The sequence below is a fragment of the Scatophagus argus genome, chromosome 16, assembly GCF_020382885.2.
Source record: "Scatophagus argus isolate fScaArg1 chromosome 16, fScaArg1.pri, whole genome shotgun sequence".
Lineage (NCBI taxonomy): Eukaryota > Metazoa > Chordata > Actinopteri > Scatophagidae > Scatophagus > Scatophagus argus.
In genome coordinates, this window is record NC_058508.1 from 12,586,955 (window position 1) to 12,605,106 (window position 18,152).

Here is an 18,152-nt window from a genome sequence, read left to right on the forward strand (position 1 = left end):
AACATTTATATCCTGCATTTACATTCTATTCTACATTTGAGAAAAAATTTGACTTAATTTCATTCACAGCCAAATGTGGCTAAAATGACGTGAATTTAATTTGAACATTCAACGTTTTATGATTTTGCATCAGCCAAAATTGTACTGTAAAGCAGGGCTAAAGGTGACAAAGTGCATGGCACCTCGTCTCGTGGAGGAGTGAGGCTTGCTTTTTGTCTCAAGATAACAGTGGGATTTAAGTTAACCGGGCCTTTTGGACAGATCAGAGGCTATAACTCTGCTGTGACACAGGGGCAAATATAAAATATTCAAATTCCCCATTGGCAGCAAGTTTTTTAAAGGACGATAAGACAGGAGGTGCGCGCTGCATCCAGACATTACGGTAGGCGAGTCCTCAGGTGAACAAGGTGATTGACAGGTGAGAGAGGCGACGCATCGGGAGGGATCACGAAAGCAAAGGGAAGGTATAGAGACGGGATTATTTCATGAGGCAAAGGTAAAGGTACGGATGTGAGAGGTCGAAAGCGATTTTAAGGTAAGTCAGTTAATATCAGTTTTAAAGTGATCTAATGTGCACATCTTTTAGGCCTTTTTATCACGCCATGCTAAAAGCACTGCGCAGGTTTTGTTCAATATGACATGTTAAGCTATAGGATGAGCAGAATAGAGACTAATGACTGACGACGTCCCGTGAAACTTGTTTGGTGAGCTTCAAAATATTTTTTGCTTCAATTCACAGTCGACAGTGTGGAGACAAAGGAGTAATAAACTCTGATCTTACTGTTGGATATTATACATTCATTCGGTGATTCACGAGGACGTCGCGAAAAATAAGTTAAAGATGTATGCATCACCATCAGGTTGTTGTCATGTCTCACTTTAACACATTTGAAGGCCTAACGCAATTTTATTGTGACTTTGCACAACCACAGAATAATCCCTTAAAGCGTCGCTTTTCTATATGAAAAGCCTAGTAAACGTTCAAGAAAATATTGTTATTCAGTTGCGTAACGTGCAAATGAAACTCTGGTATTCTGTCCATTTTATTTAAGAAACCCATAACAAGCAAAGGTCAGTCATTCCAAACCCATGCTGCCAAATAGTGTATTTTAGATTCTAGCTGACAGCCCAAAGTTTCCAAATGTCATAAAAATGTCAAGCTAAATTTATGGGAAATTTTGTGTAAAATGATGCAAATGTTCTCTGATGTAGTGGTACTGCCATTAAAAGCCTTAACTCAGTGAACTCTTGACTTGGATGAAACAGTAGATAACCAATATCTCCCCTTTCCTCACATCAGGATATCTATGGAGCTGTGCAGTCCCAACATGAGTGAGAGTGGAGGATCTCTGTGCCAGGTGAAGCAGCTTGCCTGCCACAGTGTACCCCTTTGTCGCCTGCAGGCCAGTGGACACCACACGCACAACCTTTCCCATCTAACCCACCAGCCGTGGGTCAACCACCCAGCCCCAACTATCGCCTCCAGCACAGCCATGGCCATCCGCCAAAGGGGAAATGGAGCCATGATGGCCAGCTGCAGCAGCCATGAGTGTGCGGCCTCCAGACTTGGAGAGGAGGCAGCTATGGCTCCTCGGGGCATCTCCACAGGGAAGGTGTTGGTGACAGGAGGAGGTGGATACTTTGGTTCCAGGCTGGGAAGAGAACTAGCCAGTCAGGGGTTGTCAGTGATCCTTCTGGATATAAACAAGCCTCCTGGTGACATCCCCGATGGAGCAGTCTATCATCAGGTATGGGCCAGAGGAGAGAGATCTGACTGTGTTGTGTTCTTGTACATTTTTTGAAATCTCTCCAAATTTTCCCTGCATTTTACCCAATAACTTTTTACCAAGTGGACCAACTTAGTCCCAGCCAATGCTCTGGCAGTTGAAGACAGCACCTTATATTTATTGTCTCTAGTTCACCGAGAAAAGACTTTGTTTCTGGGCCCTCTTGCAACACAGTCCTGTTTGCTGCAACATGTTTTGCTTAGCTTTGGTTTTGTTTTATAGATTAAATGAAATACACACTGTGCTCTCTTTCTGACTTGCACTGAAGTGTGCGGACCTGGAAATCAGTTCTAGTATTTTGTTGCTTCAGCCAGCGTCAGTCTCTGTGGTTAGTCTGCATGCTGGGTGGAAACAGACACAGGTGAGTGATCCGCCTCAGAGCACCAGCTGCTGACTGGGTCAGAGAGGGTGGAGACCTGATTCAGGTTTCACCTGCGGGCCTCATGGTACACTCAAATTAATTACAAGTGTCTTTTCATGGGATGGTTATTGACTCATACTCTGCGTGCAGTACTCTACACTTGCCAACTTGTTGTGTTGGGAATAAGCAGTAAATGTACTAGTCCTAACATCATATAAAAATTAAATGTTCTCCAAGGTCGCGTCCATTAACTGACCATGATATTTATTCCCATTTCCTTACAGAGTGACATCCGGGACTATGCTTCCCTCTATAAAGTGTGTGATGAGGTTGACTGTATATTCCACACAGCGTCTTACGGCATGTCCGGGCCAGAACAGGTGATTTACCTTCATGTCCTCTTTAGCATCTGCTCACCGCTTTATGAAACAGAGACTGTATGTAGCGAGGATGTTCATAGAATCATGAAGCTTGTAGAAAACATACTGTATTGGCATACTTGGTGGCAAATACATTTTTATTCAGCTTTTATATTCCCTCAGAAAGGCACACTGAGCAGTAACAACGTTTGTTTTGCAGCTGAGTCAGGACTGAGGACTGTGTCACTGAGTGCTTTTTATTCAGGATAAATTATGTACTTAAGGTGAATCAGTTCTCATGAAGATTTAGGTGTGTCATGCTAGTAGCGGCCAATATAGCGTGTTGCTATTCTAAAGACTACAGAGCTCTGGTAAACTCCACGCCTCCAGATTATTTTCATGTTCAGAATTCAGCCCCAGCAGACACTGACTCAAGTGACACGATTTGAGTAAATTTATCAGGGTTAACACAACGTCCTGTATAGGCATGAAAGGCTTCATCCAATTTTGTTTCTTTCACCTTGTAATCCACAAGATGTGTGAATAGACTGATGTGTAACATCACTGGGGTTCCCTCCTAAGGCTCACCTTTTGTTCACAAACACGTGTAATTAAATGCACTAATAACATCCCTGCTCAAACGCTCAGTGCTCCAACAACGAAGCAATTAAAGCAAACACACCTCCCCACCATTAGTCTTTATTTAGGTTTGACGGCTCTATTGTGTGTGTGAGAAACTGCGAGTGGCTGTGCTGTAAGACAAAATGGGCATCAATGTCCAGTAACGCAAATTGAATACATACAGTGAGAAAAACACAAGAAGTGAAAATGAGATGAATTACATAACAAAAATGATCTTTTTTTCTGTCTTTCTCTCTGTCTGATCAGCTGAGAAAAGAGCAGGTGGAGTCAATCAATGTAGAAGGGACCAGAAATGTTATAAATGGTAAGAATATATGAAGCAATCATCTTATTTATATAGCCAACACCCAGCATACCGCATAGAGTATGAAGCATAAATAAGATGAATCTCTTGAAATCTGTAAATCCTCATAAGTGATGTTGAAAGGGCATTTGACAGTCCTGATTATGATGTGAAAATGAATTGTGTTTTGTGTCAGGGCTAATTAAGATTTTGGCTCATTTACATACAGTTCACTTACAATGCAAACTACGTTAGCAGAGATATCTAAAAAATTTCATACAAGTAATGTCTACAATACTGAAGCTTAATTTGGCCAAAATATCAATCTTTGATGTAAAATTGGCTTTCTTCTTGCTCTTTTAGTGTGTAAGGAGAGGAACATCCCCAGGCTGGTGTACACCAGCACCGTCAATGTAGTGTTTACTGGGAAACCAATAGAGGAGTGTGATGAGGCCTCAATGCTGTATGTTCCCCCCAATGTAGTGAGTAAAAACAACAACAATCAAACCATATCAACTGAATTGTTAAATTATCGTGAATGTCCCATCCACCCATGTATCATACACACTTCCAGACCCCAACGAAAGCTACATAATATGATAATACGTCTATATTTCTGTCTGTTCTAGCACATCGACCACTACTCCAGAACTAAAGCGATTGCAGAGCAGATGGTCCTTTCTGCCAACGGATGCTCCCTAAAAGGTGCCAAAGTGATCAGTGTGTATGACAACAGCATAGCCACTGAATGACACGAAATAAACGAGGGGCACGAGCAGAGAAAACTGCCATTCTAGTTTTGTTTTGTTTTTTTTGTGTGTGTGTGTGTGTGTAAAAACTGTTATATAAAGCGTAAGAGAGAAACAGTGAAACTGCATGAAAACTGGAGCCTGCAATCCAATACAGCACCAGTGACTCCAGTTTAATTTTAGCACAGAACAGTACCAGTGAAGTGTGTGACTATTTTACAGTATTCTAATACACTGTAATGGGTTTCGAGTTCCTGTACATTCCTTACGTCAACAGGTGCAAAGCCACCCGCTTCCTCCCTCGGTGTAACTCTACGCCCTTTCATTGACCATCACCTCATGCATGCAATTAAGCTCAGAGCTAAGAGCTTTCTCATTATATGTCACAGGTCAAAGTTTATGGCTCTGCCACAGGAGGATGTGGTTTTTTATTTCCACTGACTTGGGCTGAAAGACTTAAATACAGCTCAGCAGTGCTGGAAACCACATTTAACCACTCACAACAATCTTGTTATGTTTGTTTGTACCTTACTGGATTTTATGCTACTTATACATAGTTAAAAGATTAAACCAGTGCTTTCCAAAGTTTTTTTTTCTGCTTTACTACCTCAATAATCGGCCACTGATGCATCAGTGTTTAATAAAAACGTATATCACGCTGTATCTCACAGTGAGGCCATTGTTTGATCCAAACTTTTACTTGTGCAACTTCAAGTTTATTTAAGTGATAGTAGTGTAATTCTGTAATAGGAATTTTACTTGCACTCCACCTCAGCGATTCACTGAATAGAAGCTCGAAATGTGTGTTTACTGATATCGCCCACGATCTGTTGTACATCTGTATTCAGTAAAGTTTTAAATCCTTTCTCGTGAAGGGGGAGGCCTGCTTCGCACCTGCGTCCTGCGGCCCTGTGGCATTTATGGACCAGATGAGAGGAGACATCTTCACAGGGTGATGGTGAGAGGCTAACTCAAGCAAAACATATATTTAAATACGTATTATCTTATGATTAAGTCAAGTCTTTTATGTTGTGACACTGGAAAAAATGTACATCTTGCTGTGTTTGCAGCCTCCCTGGCAGAGTGTGTTTCTGCCTGAAGAGTTTACATTATTGATAAAGCTCTCCGGGCATCCAGTTACAGCCGTTTTTTTTTTCTTCCAGTCTGTCTGTCCTTTACGAGCCTTTTACTGATGGACTAGTGGTTCACAGAGTTCACTGTCGGCCAAGAGGGTTGAAAATGTATTTTATTATGGGTTGCCTTAAACCTCATCCTTAGCCTAGAGTACATTTATACAGCATATGCTCTAAAACTTTTGCTACTTAAAATTCTTTTTGAGCATTTGTTTCTGTTGAGCTCATTTTAAACTGTCCCCTACATGCATGACATCATTTTCTTTTGGCACAAACTTAGCTGTAAGTCTGACATCTTATTTTGTAGTACAAAGCTGCCAGGAGCACAAAATAAATGAAAAACAAAACCTGATTGCTATTAAATTGTCCAAATATTTTTGTCATAATCTCTCACAGACAGACTCAGAAGGTTAAGACACTTTGCTGGTGTGTTCGAAGAGGTTCAGCATCCTAACTTTAACAGTCATCTGATGAAAAGCTGGATGATGTTGCCAGTGTTGCTACATCTACTTCTGTGCTGTCTTTTCAGATACCTGCTATTCCTTACCTGTCGGTTAGTTGTCCCTTATGTTGTCCCACTATTTCCAGTCATCTGATCACCATTCACTCATTAGCTTCCCTGCATTTCCTTTGTTTTCCCCTCCCTGACTGATTACCTTTTGTAAAACTCTGATTCCATATCTCCGTTTGCTCATCTTACGGCCGGTTCTCAATCTTGCATGTAATAAGATTTCAAGACACCACTTAAATTTAGCAAAAGATTGAGGCAGTGTTTGAAAAAACAAACAAACAAACAAACAAAAAAACAGACATGGAAAACACAATGAAAATGAGAAACACGGTGGGGTTGATGAAAACACCTCATGGCAAAACATGCAGCAAAAGGAAATCAAGGAGTCTAATTATAGTCCCCCATCCTGATCTCTCTCGCTTTCTCTCAGGTGAATGTGGAGCGGAGGTTGTTCATTTTCAGGTTTGGAGACCCCCGGGCCAGGATGAACTGGGTACACGTAGATAACCTGGTGCTGGCACACATGCTGGCAGCCGAGGCTCTCACAGTGCAGAGGAGCTACATATCTGTGAGTCAGGACGAACACCCATTCATCCATGTGATTAGACTACTCTCAACAGTAAAACAGCACACAATAAATTGGGTCTACAGATTCATTTTTAAACCTTAATGTAATGTTGGTTTTATTTTCAAGGTTATTGTTCCCTCTGGTCCTGCTGTAATATTTTTAGTCAGGCTTCCTGACGTCATAAACTAAGACCAAAGACAGGAAACAGTGGTCACTGCTCACTCTCGTGTCACTTTTATAGTTTAAATAAAAATAACGTACAGGCCCCTATTTGGTTCTGTTCTTTTGCAGAGTGGACAGGTCTATTTCATTAATGATGGAGTTTCAGTCAATCTATTTGAGTGGTTGACACCGCTGGTGAGTTAAATAAGTCTTGAGTCTGCCTCCGTCCTGCATTTTTCTTGCTGTGAACAAATCCCATGAAAACACCAAAACAACAATGAATTTCTAAGTATACTCACAGGCTTTGAAAGAACTTTGAACGATAAAATAGTACATTGGAAACTCTTTTCAGCTGTGTATTAATCCACTGCTGAAAATAGTTTTTTTGAAAAAAATTAAATGATGTATTTGTGAGTTGTTTTCAAAGATTCAAATATTCAGTAGGAATGAGTGGCCCGGGGCTGAGTGCCACAGACGGGTGGGAAGGTTGGAAAGTAGTGAGGTATGGACTGATACATCACTAATTTTGTCCTTTTCGTGGGATTTGTTGACAATGAGAAAACTGTAGAATAAATCCTGCTTTATGTTTTAAAACTTATATTTTTATTTTTTTATTACTTATATAACTTATATTTACAGTATAATTGAAATGCATTTGTCAAAACTTCAATCCTCCTGTTTAATATTGTCATTGCAGTTTGAAAATCTGGGCTACAGCAGACCTTTGATAACCCTGCCTGTGTCATTCGTCTATTTAGCAGGTCGCTCACATCTCTTCCTCTAACATTTTTAGATATGCCTTAGATATTTGTTTAGCGGCTTGTTACTAGCTCATGTTTTGCTTCTATTTTCAGCCAACCTGGTAGAACGTTTACATGTAGTTCTGAGACCTGTGATGGAAGTTCCTCTCCTCTTTACCCAGAGTGAGGTAATTATGCTTCTTTCTGCTTGTGCCTCTTATAAAACTTTTATGGATGGTGATGACATGTCTACAGTGCTGAAAGTTACAACGCCGTGTGACCGTACGCGGGCGTGTGTACCTGCCTAATTGAAAGTCTTGTTGGAGATGGTTTACCTGCTCTCAGATGAGGAGATTGTTGTTTAAGTCTCTCTCACAACAGTGAAGACAGACTTCATTAGAGAGGGTATTTTCCTATCAGCTGCCCCCCTCTCCCCTTCTCTTGTGCATGAATTATGGAGAACTGAAGTGAACCTGAATTCAAAAATAATACTGTCAAATAAGTAAATCCTGAGGGTCTCATAGCCGCTGGAAGTCTTTTAATACTATTTGATGGGCTGAAGAAATATTAAAAAACATGAGAATTGTATCAAGATGAGGGCACTTTGCAGTAAGCCTGCCAGGGGAGACCTTTTACGATGCATCTTAAGGAGTCTCCATTGTGGCCTTTAAGGTCCTCATGAATGTGTAATGAGGCGGAAACCAAAGCTGAGCCCGTGGGCCTGCACCTGGAGCTCATTCTGTCAGACAGCTGCTGGCCGAGGGGGATCGATGATTGTGCTGTGAATAAAACATAAACTGCTGTGGGTCAGAACAGGAAGTTCAAGATGAGGTTTACAGGAAGTGACCTCAGTACAGTGGCTGTTGCTATGGAGAGCGTAATTGGGGAACGTCTCGGCTCGGCTCGAGTGATCCGGCCATCTCTCAGGTTGAGCCATCGCATGACCTACAAGGAAGTTTGTCCTCTCGTACATAAATACCCTCTCTGCATACACGGAGGATAAGGCAACTGTAATTTAAACACCACAGAGAGCTGCACGAAGGTTTTATCTGGAAGTGTTCAATAAGCTTAAATGCTAAATCTGGTGATGTCTTCTTCCTCTGTGCCATAGAGCTCCACTTTTGTCCAAAAACTATGAAACACACATCAGTGTTCCTTCACTATGATGAACATGAGCTCCGTAGTTCAGCTCGATTCTGTGACACATTCACTGCCCTGCTGCAGGAAATAGTCAGTACAAGCACCAAATGTGCAACTGAAAATAGTTCACAACAAGCACACTGTTTATGTAACATTTTACTAAAAACTCCATCAACCAGCTGTTTTAGGAAAGTCTTTGTTTTCTTTTCAAAAATGAGCCCAGAACCTTTTTCTAAGGATTTATCTCTCCAGTAAGAATGAAAGGACTTGAAATAAATTCTGCAGACAGGAAGTCGGAAAGTATTAAGTAAAAGATACACATTTTTTGTCTTTTCAAGGCATTTGTTTACAGTGAGAAAAATCATAGATTAACACATACTACTGCAACAAACCAAACACTGAGATTAATTGAAAATTAATCATGATGAAACGTATAAAAACTTTTTCTCACTTTCTTTAATGTTTCTCACAGGCTGAATATTTTTATACAAGCAGGATTTTGATAGCAGAGCCTTTACCTGTAATGACATATATTCATATTGATGTATTAGGACTTCTACTTTATGATCTACATATTTCTTCCACCACTGCCAGAATTGCAGTTTTTCCAGCTTTTTAATGCAGATTTATCTCAAATGATAGAAAATAGAAGGCAGAAAAAAGGCGCAACTAGCAGCGATGTAGCAAGGATGACTGTCAGGTCAGACAGGACGAGCAGGATGATGATGTACGTGCAAATCAATAAACAACAACCTGGCGTGAGTCATCCAGCGAGACTCTGAAGAATTTTTTGCACAAGGTGTGTGCTGATTGAAGCAGTTTTACATCATAAGAGAAGAAGAGCTAACTCATGGGACAATGAAAAGCTGTGAAAGGGCTTAAAAGCCCGCCGATGTTGGTCTGAGCTCTTCTATCACTGCACGTACTTTGCATGCAGACACCTTATCTCCGAATGGTAAGAGGATGCAGTAACCGGAGGCATCCATCAGTCACAGGCTATCAGAATGTAAAACCACGTTTGCCAAACTGAGGTTAATCTGAACCATTAGCTCGACAGTACGACCTTAAACTTGGCCTTGGCAACAACTTAAGGAGATTCTAGGGGTGATTTCTGTCTTGATGACTACATATGATGCAAATATCCTGTCTTCCACTGCAGGTGCGGAGCATAGCTGTGAGCCACACTTTCAAGATTGACAAGGCCCGTCGAGAGCTAGGTTACTGCCCAAAACCTTACAATCTGGTGGACTGTATAGAGCAGTACCTGAAGACCAGACGGCGTCGCTCCAGCTGGCGTCCTTCCAGCCTCTCCTGGACCTCCCAGTTCCCCCAACACCTCATGCTGCTGCTACTGATGGGTCTCAGTCTGGTGCTACTGATGCTTCTCTGTCAGAACTAAGCTATTTTCATTGGAAATGATGCATGGACAACAGCACAATAAGCTGTCTAACGTGATGTTTCTTATGTTTATTTTTCGTAAAATGATGGTCTATTCTCACCACATGTGAATGAAATTTACCAAATGCTGAAAAGTATGAAACCTAAGTTGTGTGAATGTTCTGGATTTCTCTACAGTTTGAAGTTAAAGTTACTATGATTCCATTAAAGGACAGAAATATCTAACTTTGTATTACAGATATTTAAATTTTGATTGATTGTATTTAAAAATTGCTTCCAGCTTCTATGATAAAGATTTGTTGTGATTGTATCTTTAGACATGAATGAGTATTTAATTAGTAATTTTGTACCCTTTTAGCAATAAAAGCATAAACAATGATCGTGCCAAAGACGAATTTATACATATGATAAACAAATTGATTTATACTTTCCCCCTTTCTTCTACTCTTATTAGGGACATTATTTTTAAGTTGAAGACTGGGCTGGTGTTATGTGAAGATGCGGTCTGCCGCAAGAGGGCGCGATTGCACTGCAAAAGATTTTTCCAGTTGTATGTAAAAAATCTGTAAGAATACAATGAGCCGTACTGGCGTTTATGTAAAGTGTTTCAAGCTCACATGCGTCTGCTGACTCATCGTGTGACTTCATGGGGAGGGGGAGACGAGTCACAAAAGCAAAGGGCATTGGCAGCGGTGGGATTCGAACCCACGCCATCGAAATGACTGGAGCCTAAATCCAGCGCCTTAGACCACTCGGCCACGCTACCACTGTAAAGTTCAGGGGAACTCAAAGCTCAAATCATTTACACAGCGTTGTCTGTTAAATAAGGTAATTAATGGACACACAAGCTTAACTTTGCAAATAGCTAATAAAGCATTCCATGTAAAAGGTATGTTCCTCAGCAGAGACAATAAATTACTGGTACGGTTTTGCTTATTATTTCCAACGCACTGATTTGGATAAAGCATTTCAACGCTGAAAACAAGTTTACATCATTTTATTTAGTGTTGATTGCGTGTAAATGCTTAACGTAACTTAAGCATTTACACACAACTATATTGTCTATAGTGATGTAAAAAATGGCCATGTTGAAGCATTTATCTTAATGTACCCTGCTGTGTTTTGTAAAATTCGTTAATGCAGCTTTCCGGTGGCTTCGCCTATACTGCTAACCGAATTAGCCACTAATAATGGCTGACAGAGGCTAATGTGTTGGTAATACTGTCAGTACCTACTAAGTAACTGGTGGCATTGAGTTAATGTTGAGCTAACTCCTACATATTTGACTATTTTTCTCATGTAGACCTTGTCAGACTGTAGTCTTTTATAGCTAACACTTTCTTTCTCCCGTGAGGCACAAAATTAAGTAATTCATGGATAATCTACACTTTAGTGAATCTAGTTTTCATGGTAAGGTACTCATTCATCTTCTCATTATGATTTATCTAACTTTGGACACGGACCTCTGCTGAAGGCTTTGCTGATGTCTTTGAAAGCTGTTGGAAAAAAAAAAAACTGTCCTTTTACCCAAGAGTGGTATGCAATCCCCTTGTTTGGAGATTAAATGGTTTGGGGCAAATTGAAAGCAGGGCGGAGGAAATCTCAGTTATGTAAAATCCAATTATGGAAAGAGACAATAGAACCATTAATTGTTTGCTGGACCACATAGCACACTTGGGGACAGAGTTTAACAAAGATGAGAAGTCCTCTGGGTTCTGTAGGAGGAAAAAATGCTTCACTGCTGTTGAGGGCTTTGACTTTTTTCTACGGCACACTGCAGGACAAGTTGAGATATCTCTGCACACACAAACTAAGTACTGCTCACATTGCTACAATGCTTAGAGTTTAGTTTTTTATATGCTTTATATACTCATGATACCAGGGATGGGGTGTTGCGGTGACACAAGAAAACAAAGTACTCAGCATCCTTGTGCATCAATGTTTTTACTTGATAGTTGCAAGAATAAACATCTTGGTTTTCTCGTGGACACCTATGATCACTTGGCGATACCTTCTGCAGCAGTACAACATTCACAGCTTGCTTCTACTCTGCTGTATTTTAGTCAGCATTGTCCATTAAGCATCTTCTTTCTCGTGAGCATCACATCACATGGAAAAGAGAAAATGACAAGCTTAGTCAAGGTCAGCCAATAACTCTTGAGGACCTGAACATTTTTAGTTTTTCCTGTGTAGTAAGTACAGTTCCCCTAATGTCTTCCCAAATGTTTTGATTTAGATTAAAGGGGTTATCAGAATCAACTATTATCAACACAATTTCTGTTCCATATTAAGAACAACAAATGTCCAAGTCAGATGAAACAGTCTGAAAACCTGAGGCAAAGGAAACTGTGTGTAAATAAAGGAAATTCTCTTTCGTGCTTTCCATTTACCTCTGTATTTTTCAATTACTTGTGTCAGAACAAAATACAAAAAAACAAAAAAAAAACAAAACAAAAACAAAATAAGCACCTCAGTGTACATTTACTTTAACTTCTAATCACTCTCTGCTGACCAAGCTGTTATACATATTTAGCAACAAAAAATAAATATAATTTAGATTTCTTTAAATGTACAAAACTAACAAAAAAAGAATAAATAAAACAAAATGTGATTCAGTCATGAAATGTGCAGAACTGTCGACATGCCAGTGACCCCTTAACTGTTGCCAACATGCAAAAATCAACTTACACTAGTCGTTAAGCTATTTATCATAAACTCCCGAGTACTAAATTTTTCATCCTATTACAACATTCCAACATTTCTGTTTACATAAGGTGTACATAACAGCTGCATCTCTAACTTATATCAACATACAAACAAGATTCAGTGTGGGCGTTTCTCTCACAAGCATCAAATGATCCCAAGTTTAACATTATATTTACACTGAATACTGATGGAGGGGGACAAAATACTTGTGGATGTAGAGGCCAACCTACACAATGAAATGTACTTTTCACTAGCTGATATTCAGATGAAGCCATAAATATCTTCCTTTACAATAAATCCTTACCATGATAAAGTGGTAAAAGAGTTTCTGTATTTGTTATTTGTTGTTGAACTCTGGAATGCGTTCTTTATCTTTATGTGACAAGTTCTATGACAATTTTTGATAAGGATGGAATAAAAAAAAGCAGCACTGACTAACTAAGCATAGGTGCATCAAAATGATAGGAGATAAGAGGATTGCAGCATGGGTAAGACGCACAGGGACTGAGAGTGCTTAGTGCATCTGCACCCTCTGGATATTTTTATAGAAAAGCAACCTCAAAATTTCTCTTTTGTCAAACACCAAATAGCCCAAGTTACGGTATGATGAACAACATCATTTGGCAGAGCCCCGGGAATGACTGTTCTCGACTGGACGTCTGTTCTCGCTGAGGTCCTCTTTGGTCTTTTGGATGCAGCTGAAGATCTCGTTGAAGAGAGCCTTGTACTCGGGCTGCTGGTTGTCTTCCAGAACTGCTGTCAGATCAGACAGCGCAGCTGAGCTGGACAGGCGGCGGCGGACCCGGCTGCTCGCAAAGGGACTGCTGGTCGTCTGGACGGCTTTATGGTTGAGCTTGTCTGTGGCCTGCTGGCACCGCCGCAGCAGCTCGTCATATTTCACCTAGACAACACACACATATATTAGGGAAGTGTAAACATTAAAAAGAAATATTAAAACACACTTTGCAACAAACACAACTGACAAAGAAAATATACTTCTGAGTGCTATGACTACACCACCTGCAGTGCGCTGTACTGTGCATCCACCTCGTTGAGCAGAGAGATGCCCCTCTGTTTCACCGCCTCCACTCGCCTTATACACAGCTGCTCGTGTCCTCGGCGAATCTCATCTGGGTTTGTTGCTCTCAAAACACTGTCACTGTTACACCTCTGCCGGCTGTATTTCCTCTGCTCCTCATCCTTTTCTGCCTTCTCCTCCATCTCATCCTGCACGGGGGTGGATCTTTCTTCTGAGCTGAAGAATACTGTATCAGGCAACAGCAGCTGGTCCGGTCTTCTGACACTTGTGGGACAGGGGCACAGAGTCATAAGCCTCAAGTACTTTGCAAAATTGTGCCTTTCAGCAGGTGTTGATAATGGAACAAAAACAATGGGACTGTTTCTTCAGAGTCCAGGTTTACCTGTTAGCACAGTCAGTTCTCCACAGAATTCGCAGCTGCTCCACTTCAGCCTCCAGCTCCTTCTGCCTGGCCCGGCAGCCATCCAGCAGGGCCAGTCGCTGTTCCAGGCCCTGGTTCTCCCTGATTGTCAACTCACTTTCCTGCTCTGCAGCCTCCCTGCGGCTCCGCTCCAAAGCTATCTGGCTCTGAAGACTTTGGATGGAGCGCTGGAGATCCGCATTCTCCTCTGCCGGGTCTTGGCATCTGTTTCGGCCATAGAAGGAGCCCTGCGGTGACCAGAGTCCATCCACGGACAGATCAGTGCGGCCTGGATGTCTGTGACAGGACAGGGCAATGTCAAAACATGAGTGAAAATAACATTTTCAGGTAAAAATAAATATAGCTGCATTTACATTTGCAGCTGACAGGGGTATAGATAAGGGCATAATTTCTACTGAAGTGGTGGGTATGTCCCCCTTACCTTTCAAAATCCTATTCCTGTTTTTTCAATTTGAAATTGAATTTGCCAATATTCTGACTTCACTGTTTTTGCCACATCTGCAAAGAAACCTGTGCCAATGGGCGCTGCCTTGGCATATTTTCTTTATATATAATTCACAAATTTTAAATCCTGTAATATCCACAGGACATCAAACAAATGGCACGACTTGCAGCAAGCTAAACTAACAGTAACAGGTATCTATTAGTACACTGCTGACAACGTGGGAGGATTAACTTCTTCCTCCTTTGGATTATGTCTAAAGGTGGAGGTCTGGTCTGGCTCTGGATCACCTGTAGGTGTCCAGTCAGCAGACAAGTGGCTCAGACAGCAGGGCACTGAGGGCAAGAGAAGACCTGACAACAGACAGGAGCTCTTACTGCTCCGCCACACAATTCCCTTTCTGAAAAGTGTCCACAGTACTAGCAGAACATGATTAATAACATCTCCACATGCAATACCTGTCATGGTGTAAGTCATACAGCTCTTTGAGACAGGACACACTCTTTGCTCCAAGACTGCGTTGCTGCTCTGCCAAATCTTTTTTGTTTTGCTCTGCCTGGGCAGTCTTTAGGTCCTGCACCTGAGTCTGCAGGTCCTCCATGTAGGTCTGAAGCCCTTCAATGGTCTCTGTTAGACTAAAGGTGAAAGAGGAGAAAGAACACACTAAGATCCTGCACCTATTGATGTACAGTCTTTTCAAAATGATATTCCTACATTTAGTGTAACTGCTTGGGTGAGGAATTGTGGAAAACATGTTTTCAAAAGGCAAATTCACTGATAACTGGTAGACGGACCTGTGGATCTTCTGCTGGGCAAGGCGGTTGTCCTGCACTAGTCTCTTGTTGCCTTGCTCCAGATCCCGGGCGGCCGCATCTAGTTGCTCGTACACTTTGGCATGCTGGTCGTTCATCTGGCGTAGCATGTCCACCTGCTTGGTTAGGTACTGGTGAACAAGAGAACATCCATATTCATCTTAACTCACTACCTTTAAATTAGCCGAGATATTTCTCTTTGTTAAAAACTGCAGCTGAGTTCAACTAAGTTCAATTGACTTTTCTCTGGTAGAAATCAATGCGACCATTTGTCTTGCACTGCAGCACAGGCCTGCATCACGCATTAGTGCAGGATGAGGGTCAGCGAGATGTATGAGGATTACCATATCAACCTCGATAAATCCTCAAGCCACTGGCCTTCTCAGTGCTGTAAACAAATTAAGGCTCTTGTCTTTGATGACCTGCTGCATGCCAAAACGGATCAGCACTGTCTGTAAATGCCAAAATTAAATGTCTGAGCAGTGAAATATGAGGCCTATTTGTGTTTAATATAAGCTTAAAAAGCCAAAGACCGCAAGTAAAGCAAAATATATGCTAACATAACATCCATGTAAGATATAATCAAGAGTTTGGTACATTTATATTGATTTAGGGAACAGATTAATTAAGATCTTGGTGACTTGAGCAATGTCCAAGCAAAAGGTAGAAGGTAGCAAATAAGCTGGTGAAAGTTTTCCTATAATTAGGTAGACAAACATCCTGCCCAGAGGACGCACCGTGCCAAAGGCTCACTAGGTCAGACTGGTAAGGATTAGCTTTTACTCCATCCTGTTTAAAGCTAGGAGGAATTCACAATAAGTCTTTCCTGTCATTGAAAGAGCTTGCAGATCTCTCAACATGGAATTTTCTCAATGAATCATCTCCACATGCAGTCTCATTCTGCACCAATATGTGCTGACTGACAAAGCTGTGAACAGTAGGGGATATACTGCATAAACAAGTGCTTTGTATGGTGAAACGGACATGTCTTACTCATACACCGCCTTCAGAGAGAGATTAGTGCTGCTGGAGCCTCAAGAGCTCTGTTTAGTTCCTTCCTAACATTTTTTCACCTCTATCTCCAGCAGCTGCTCCTGGTTGGTGGAGTACATCTGCTGCAGGGCCTGTTCCAGCTCATGGTTCCTGTCGAGGAGGGTTTTCCCCAGCTCCGCTGCCAAATGGAGATCTGTCAAAACAGAGGAAAACATGTAAACACAAGAGACGAGGCAGTTTCAGTGACCAAACACAGGCATTGGATAGAACAAGATGTGCGTATACTGTCAATAAAGCTGATTCTTCTTCTTCTTCAAGGGTATTAACACACACACACACACACACACACACACACACACACACAAGTGTCACACTATTAGTATCTGGCACTGGTGAACTGTGGAGGAATCTGAGGAATGCCTTGGGATCTCCTTGTGACCCTTTCTCCCACTAAAGTTTGGATCTTGTCCAGCAACAGTGTTGTCGAGCCTGCTGAGGTGAAGTGAAGCATGTCTTATCCAGGACTACTCCAGGCACAAATCACACAAAAGATCTGCCCACTGTTTCCTAGCTTTTTTTCTACTTCCTGTTTGTAACTATTCAGACTTTAACAATGCAATTCATGCAGTAAGCAGTGTATGCCCGGTGCCTCTTAACTCAATTGACTTTTAGCTAAATCAACTAAAGATTTCAGTTCTATCAGCTCAAATTTCTGTCCCCTGTTCTCTTGTACTTCTCACACTTTCTACATTTATTAAATATTAATATACTTTGATTTTAATATATGTTATGAAAGCACAATCCAGGAGCTTACCATACAGAACATATAATTATGTGCAGTACACTACTGGAAACCATAGCTGTGCAGTGTACATTCAATACATGAGAGAGTTAGGCTGTAATTTTACTTCTAGGTTGTGGTTTCTATTCCATTAATTATTATAGTGACTGTATTATTTCTAATATCCCTATCTTTTATTCATGATTAATGTGACTTCCACAAACAACAGGCTTGGCAAAGCAAGCATATCAAGAAACAATTAACATTAGACCTGTGACAGCCCCAGGACACAATGGCCACAACTTTTACCCCATGACTAGAGTGACTGTGTGTCACAAGAGTAGACTATAGTCTTCAATCTCTGTTAATCTGTGAGCCCAACTGTCGGGGCTTGTTTCACGTCCGACTATTTCAAGATAATCCACCAAATGACATGCAACCAAAATACTCCAACGTGTTAATTTATTAACAAGCTTGTGCAACAGCTGATCTGATAGTAATTCGGCTACATTATTCTGCTGCCTGTACGCAAATGTCTATGGCGAAATAAGATGTCATCCCACACAATCAGACCGAGTTTAGGGTGCGACCTGAGGAGAGCCGAACAGCCCTTACCGTGCTCCAGGTCCTGAGGGTCGTACCAAGCCTCTCCATTCTTGTCAAACTCTTCTTCCAAAATCATATCAGTTAACATTTTGAAGGCGAGCCGGGGCGAGCGATGACTCCACCTATCAGAAACTTGTGTGTTTAGTTACGTTAGTTCAGCACCTTGAAGTTGTCCGCCGTTCACCACCCCGTGTGGAGAAATGCACATCCTCCCGGTGTTGCATGCGATCGTGTGAGGCGTTAAGTCTGTTGTCTACAGCAACGTGGCAAATCTCTAATACACCCCGACATCCGGTAGATGGCAGATATAGCGTCACCTGCGACAGAGGAAAATGAATATGACTTTTACTTCACTTTAACTGGAAATTCAAACGAACTTTTAGTAATATTCAATAACATTCAACAGGAAAGACTGACAGTTAAATATTTTTAAAACATGTTTTTGTTGTCGTAACTTCCTGCTTCTGATGACAGCCATTTGGATCGACGAATCACGAAGAAGATAGTGGAGTCAAAGAA

At 41.3% G+C, this 18,152-nt stretch overlaps 2 protein-coding genes and 1 non-coding gene across 5 annotated transcripts; 1 reads left to right on the plus strand and 2 right to left on the minus strand.

Annotated features, from left to right (window-relative positions):
* The first annotated feature begins 419 nt into the window (after nt 1-419).
* Nucleotides 420-10,198, plus strand: sdr42e2 (short chain dehydrogenase/reductase family 42E, member 2). The gene is made up of 12 exons (XM_046415389.1): nt 420-535; nt 1,301-1,748; nt 2,433-2,528; nt 3,396-3,453; nt 3,796-3,914; nt 4,062-4,137; nt 5,057-5,139; nt 6,256-6,393; nt 6,685-6,750; nt 7,253-7,316; nt 7,410-7,483; nt 9,595-10,198. Exons 2-12 carry the CDS (start codon nt 1,308-1,310, stop codon nt 9,832-9,834), a joined length of 1,455 nt encoding a protein of 484 aa, XP_046271345.1. The 5' UTR covers nt 420-535; nt 1,301-1,307; the 3' UTR covers nt 9,835-10,198.
* Nucleotides 10,199-10,517: 319 nt separating this feature from the next.
* trnal-uag lies at nt 10,518-10,599 on the minus strand. The gene has a single exon. It is a non-coding gene; the product is annotated as a tRNA-Leu (tRNA).
* A 1,605-nt stretch (nt 10,600-12,204) lies between these two features.
* On the minus strand, nt 12,205-18,108 carry cdr2a (cerebellar degeneration-related protein 2a). Of its 3 annotated transcripts, XM_046415183.1 has the most exons (8): nt 18,051-18,108; nt 17,796-17,950; nt 16,327-16,439; nt 15,236-15,384; nt 14,900-15,076; nt 13,961-14,275; nt 13,560-13,842; nt 12,205-13,440 (listed from the first exon to the last, which is right to left on the minus strand). In XM_046415183.1, exons 2-8 carry the CDS (start codon nt 17,839-17,841, stop codon nt 13,156-13,158), a joined length of 1,368 nt encoding a protein of 455 aa, XP_046271139.1. In that variant the 5' UTR covers nt 17,842-17,950; nt 18,051-18,108; the 3' UTR covers nt 12,205-13,155. The 3 variants fall into 3 exon arrangements, with proteins under 3 accessions (XP_046271139.1, XP_046271138.1, XP_046271137.1); XM_046415182.1 differs by having other exon boundaries at nt 17,796-18,060; XM_046415181.1 differs by having other exon boundaries at nt 17,643-18,060.
* Nucleotides 18,109-18,152: the final 44 nt, after the last annotated feature.

Coding starts and splice junctions, on each gene's coding strand:
- sdr42e2 (XM_046415389.1), top strand. CDS start 1,308: ATGGAGCTGTGCAGTCCCAACATGAGTGAGAGTGGAGGATCTCTGTGC. Junction 3,454..3,795: donor GACCAGAAATGTTATAAATG/GTAAGAATATAT, acceptor TTGCTCTTTTAG/TGTGTAAGGAGAGGAACATC. Junction 6,394..6,684: donor TGCAGAGGAGCTACATATCT/GTGAGTCAGGAC, acceptor GTTCTTTTGCAG/AGTGGACAGGTCTATTTCAT.
- cdr2a (XM_046415181.1), bottom strand. CDS start 17,721: ATGTTAACTGATATGATTTTGGAAGAAGAGTTTGACAAGAATGGAGAG. Junction 16,440..17,642: donor CCCTCAGGACCTGGAGCACG/GTAAGGGCTGTT, acceptor CTGTTTTGACAG/ATCTCCATTTGGCAGCGGAG. Junction 13,441..13,559: donor CACAGTACAGCGCACTGCAG/GTGGTGTAGTCA, acceptor TGTGTTGTCTAG/GTGAAATATGACGAGCTGCT.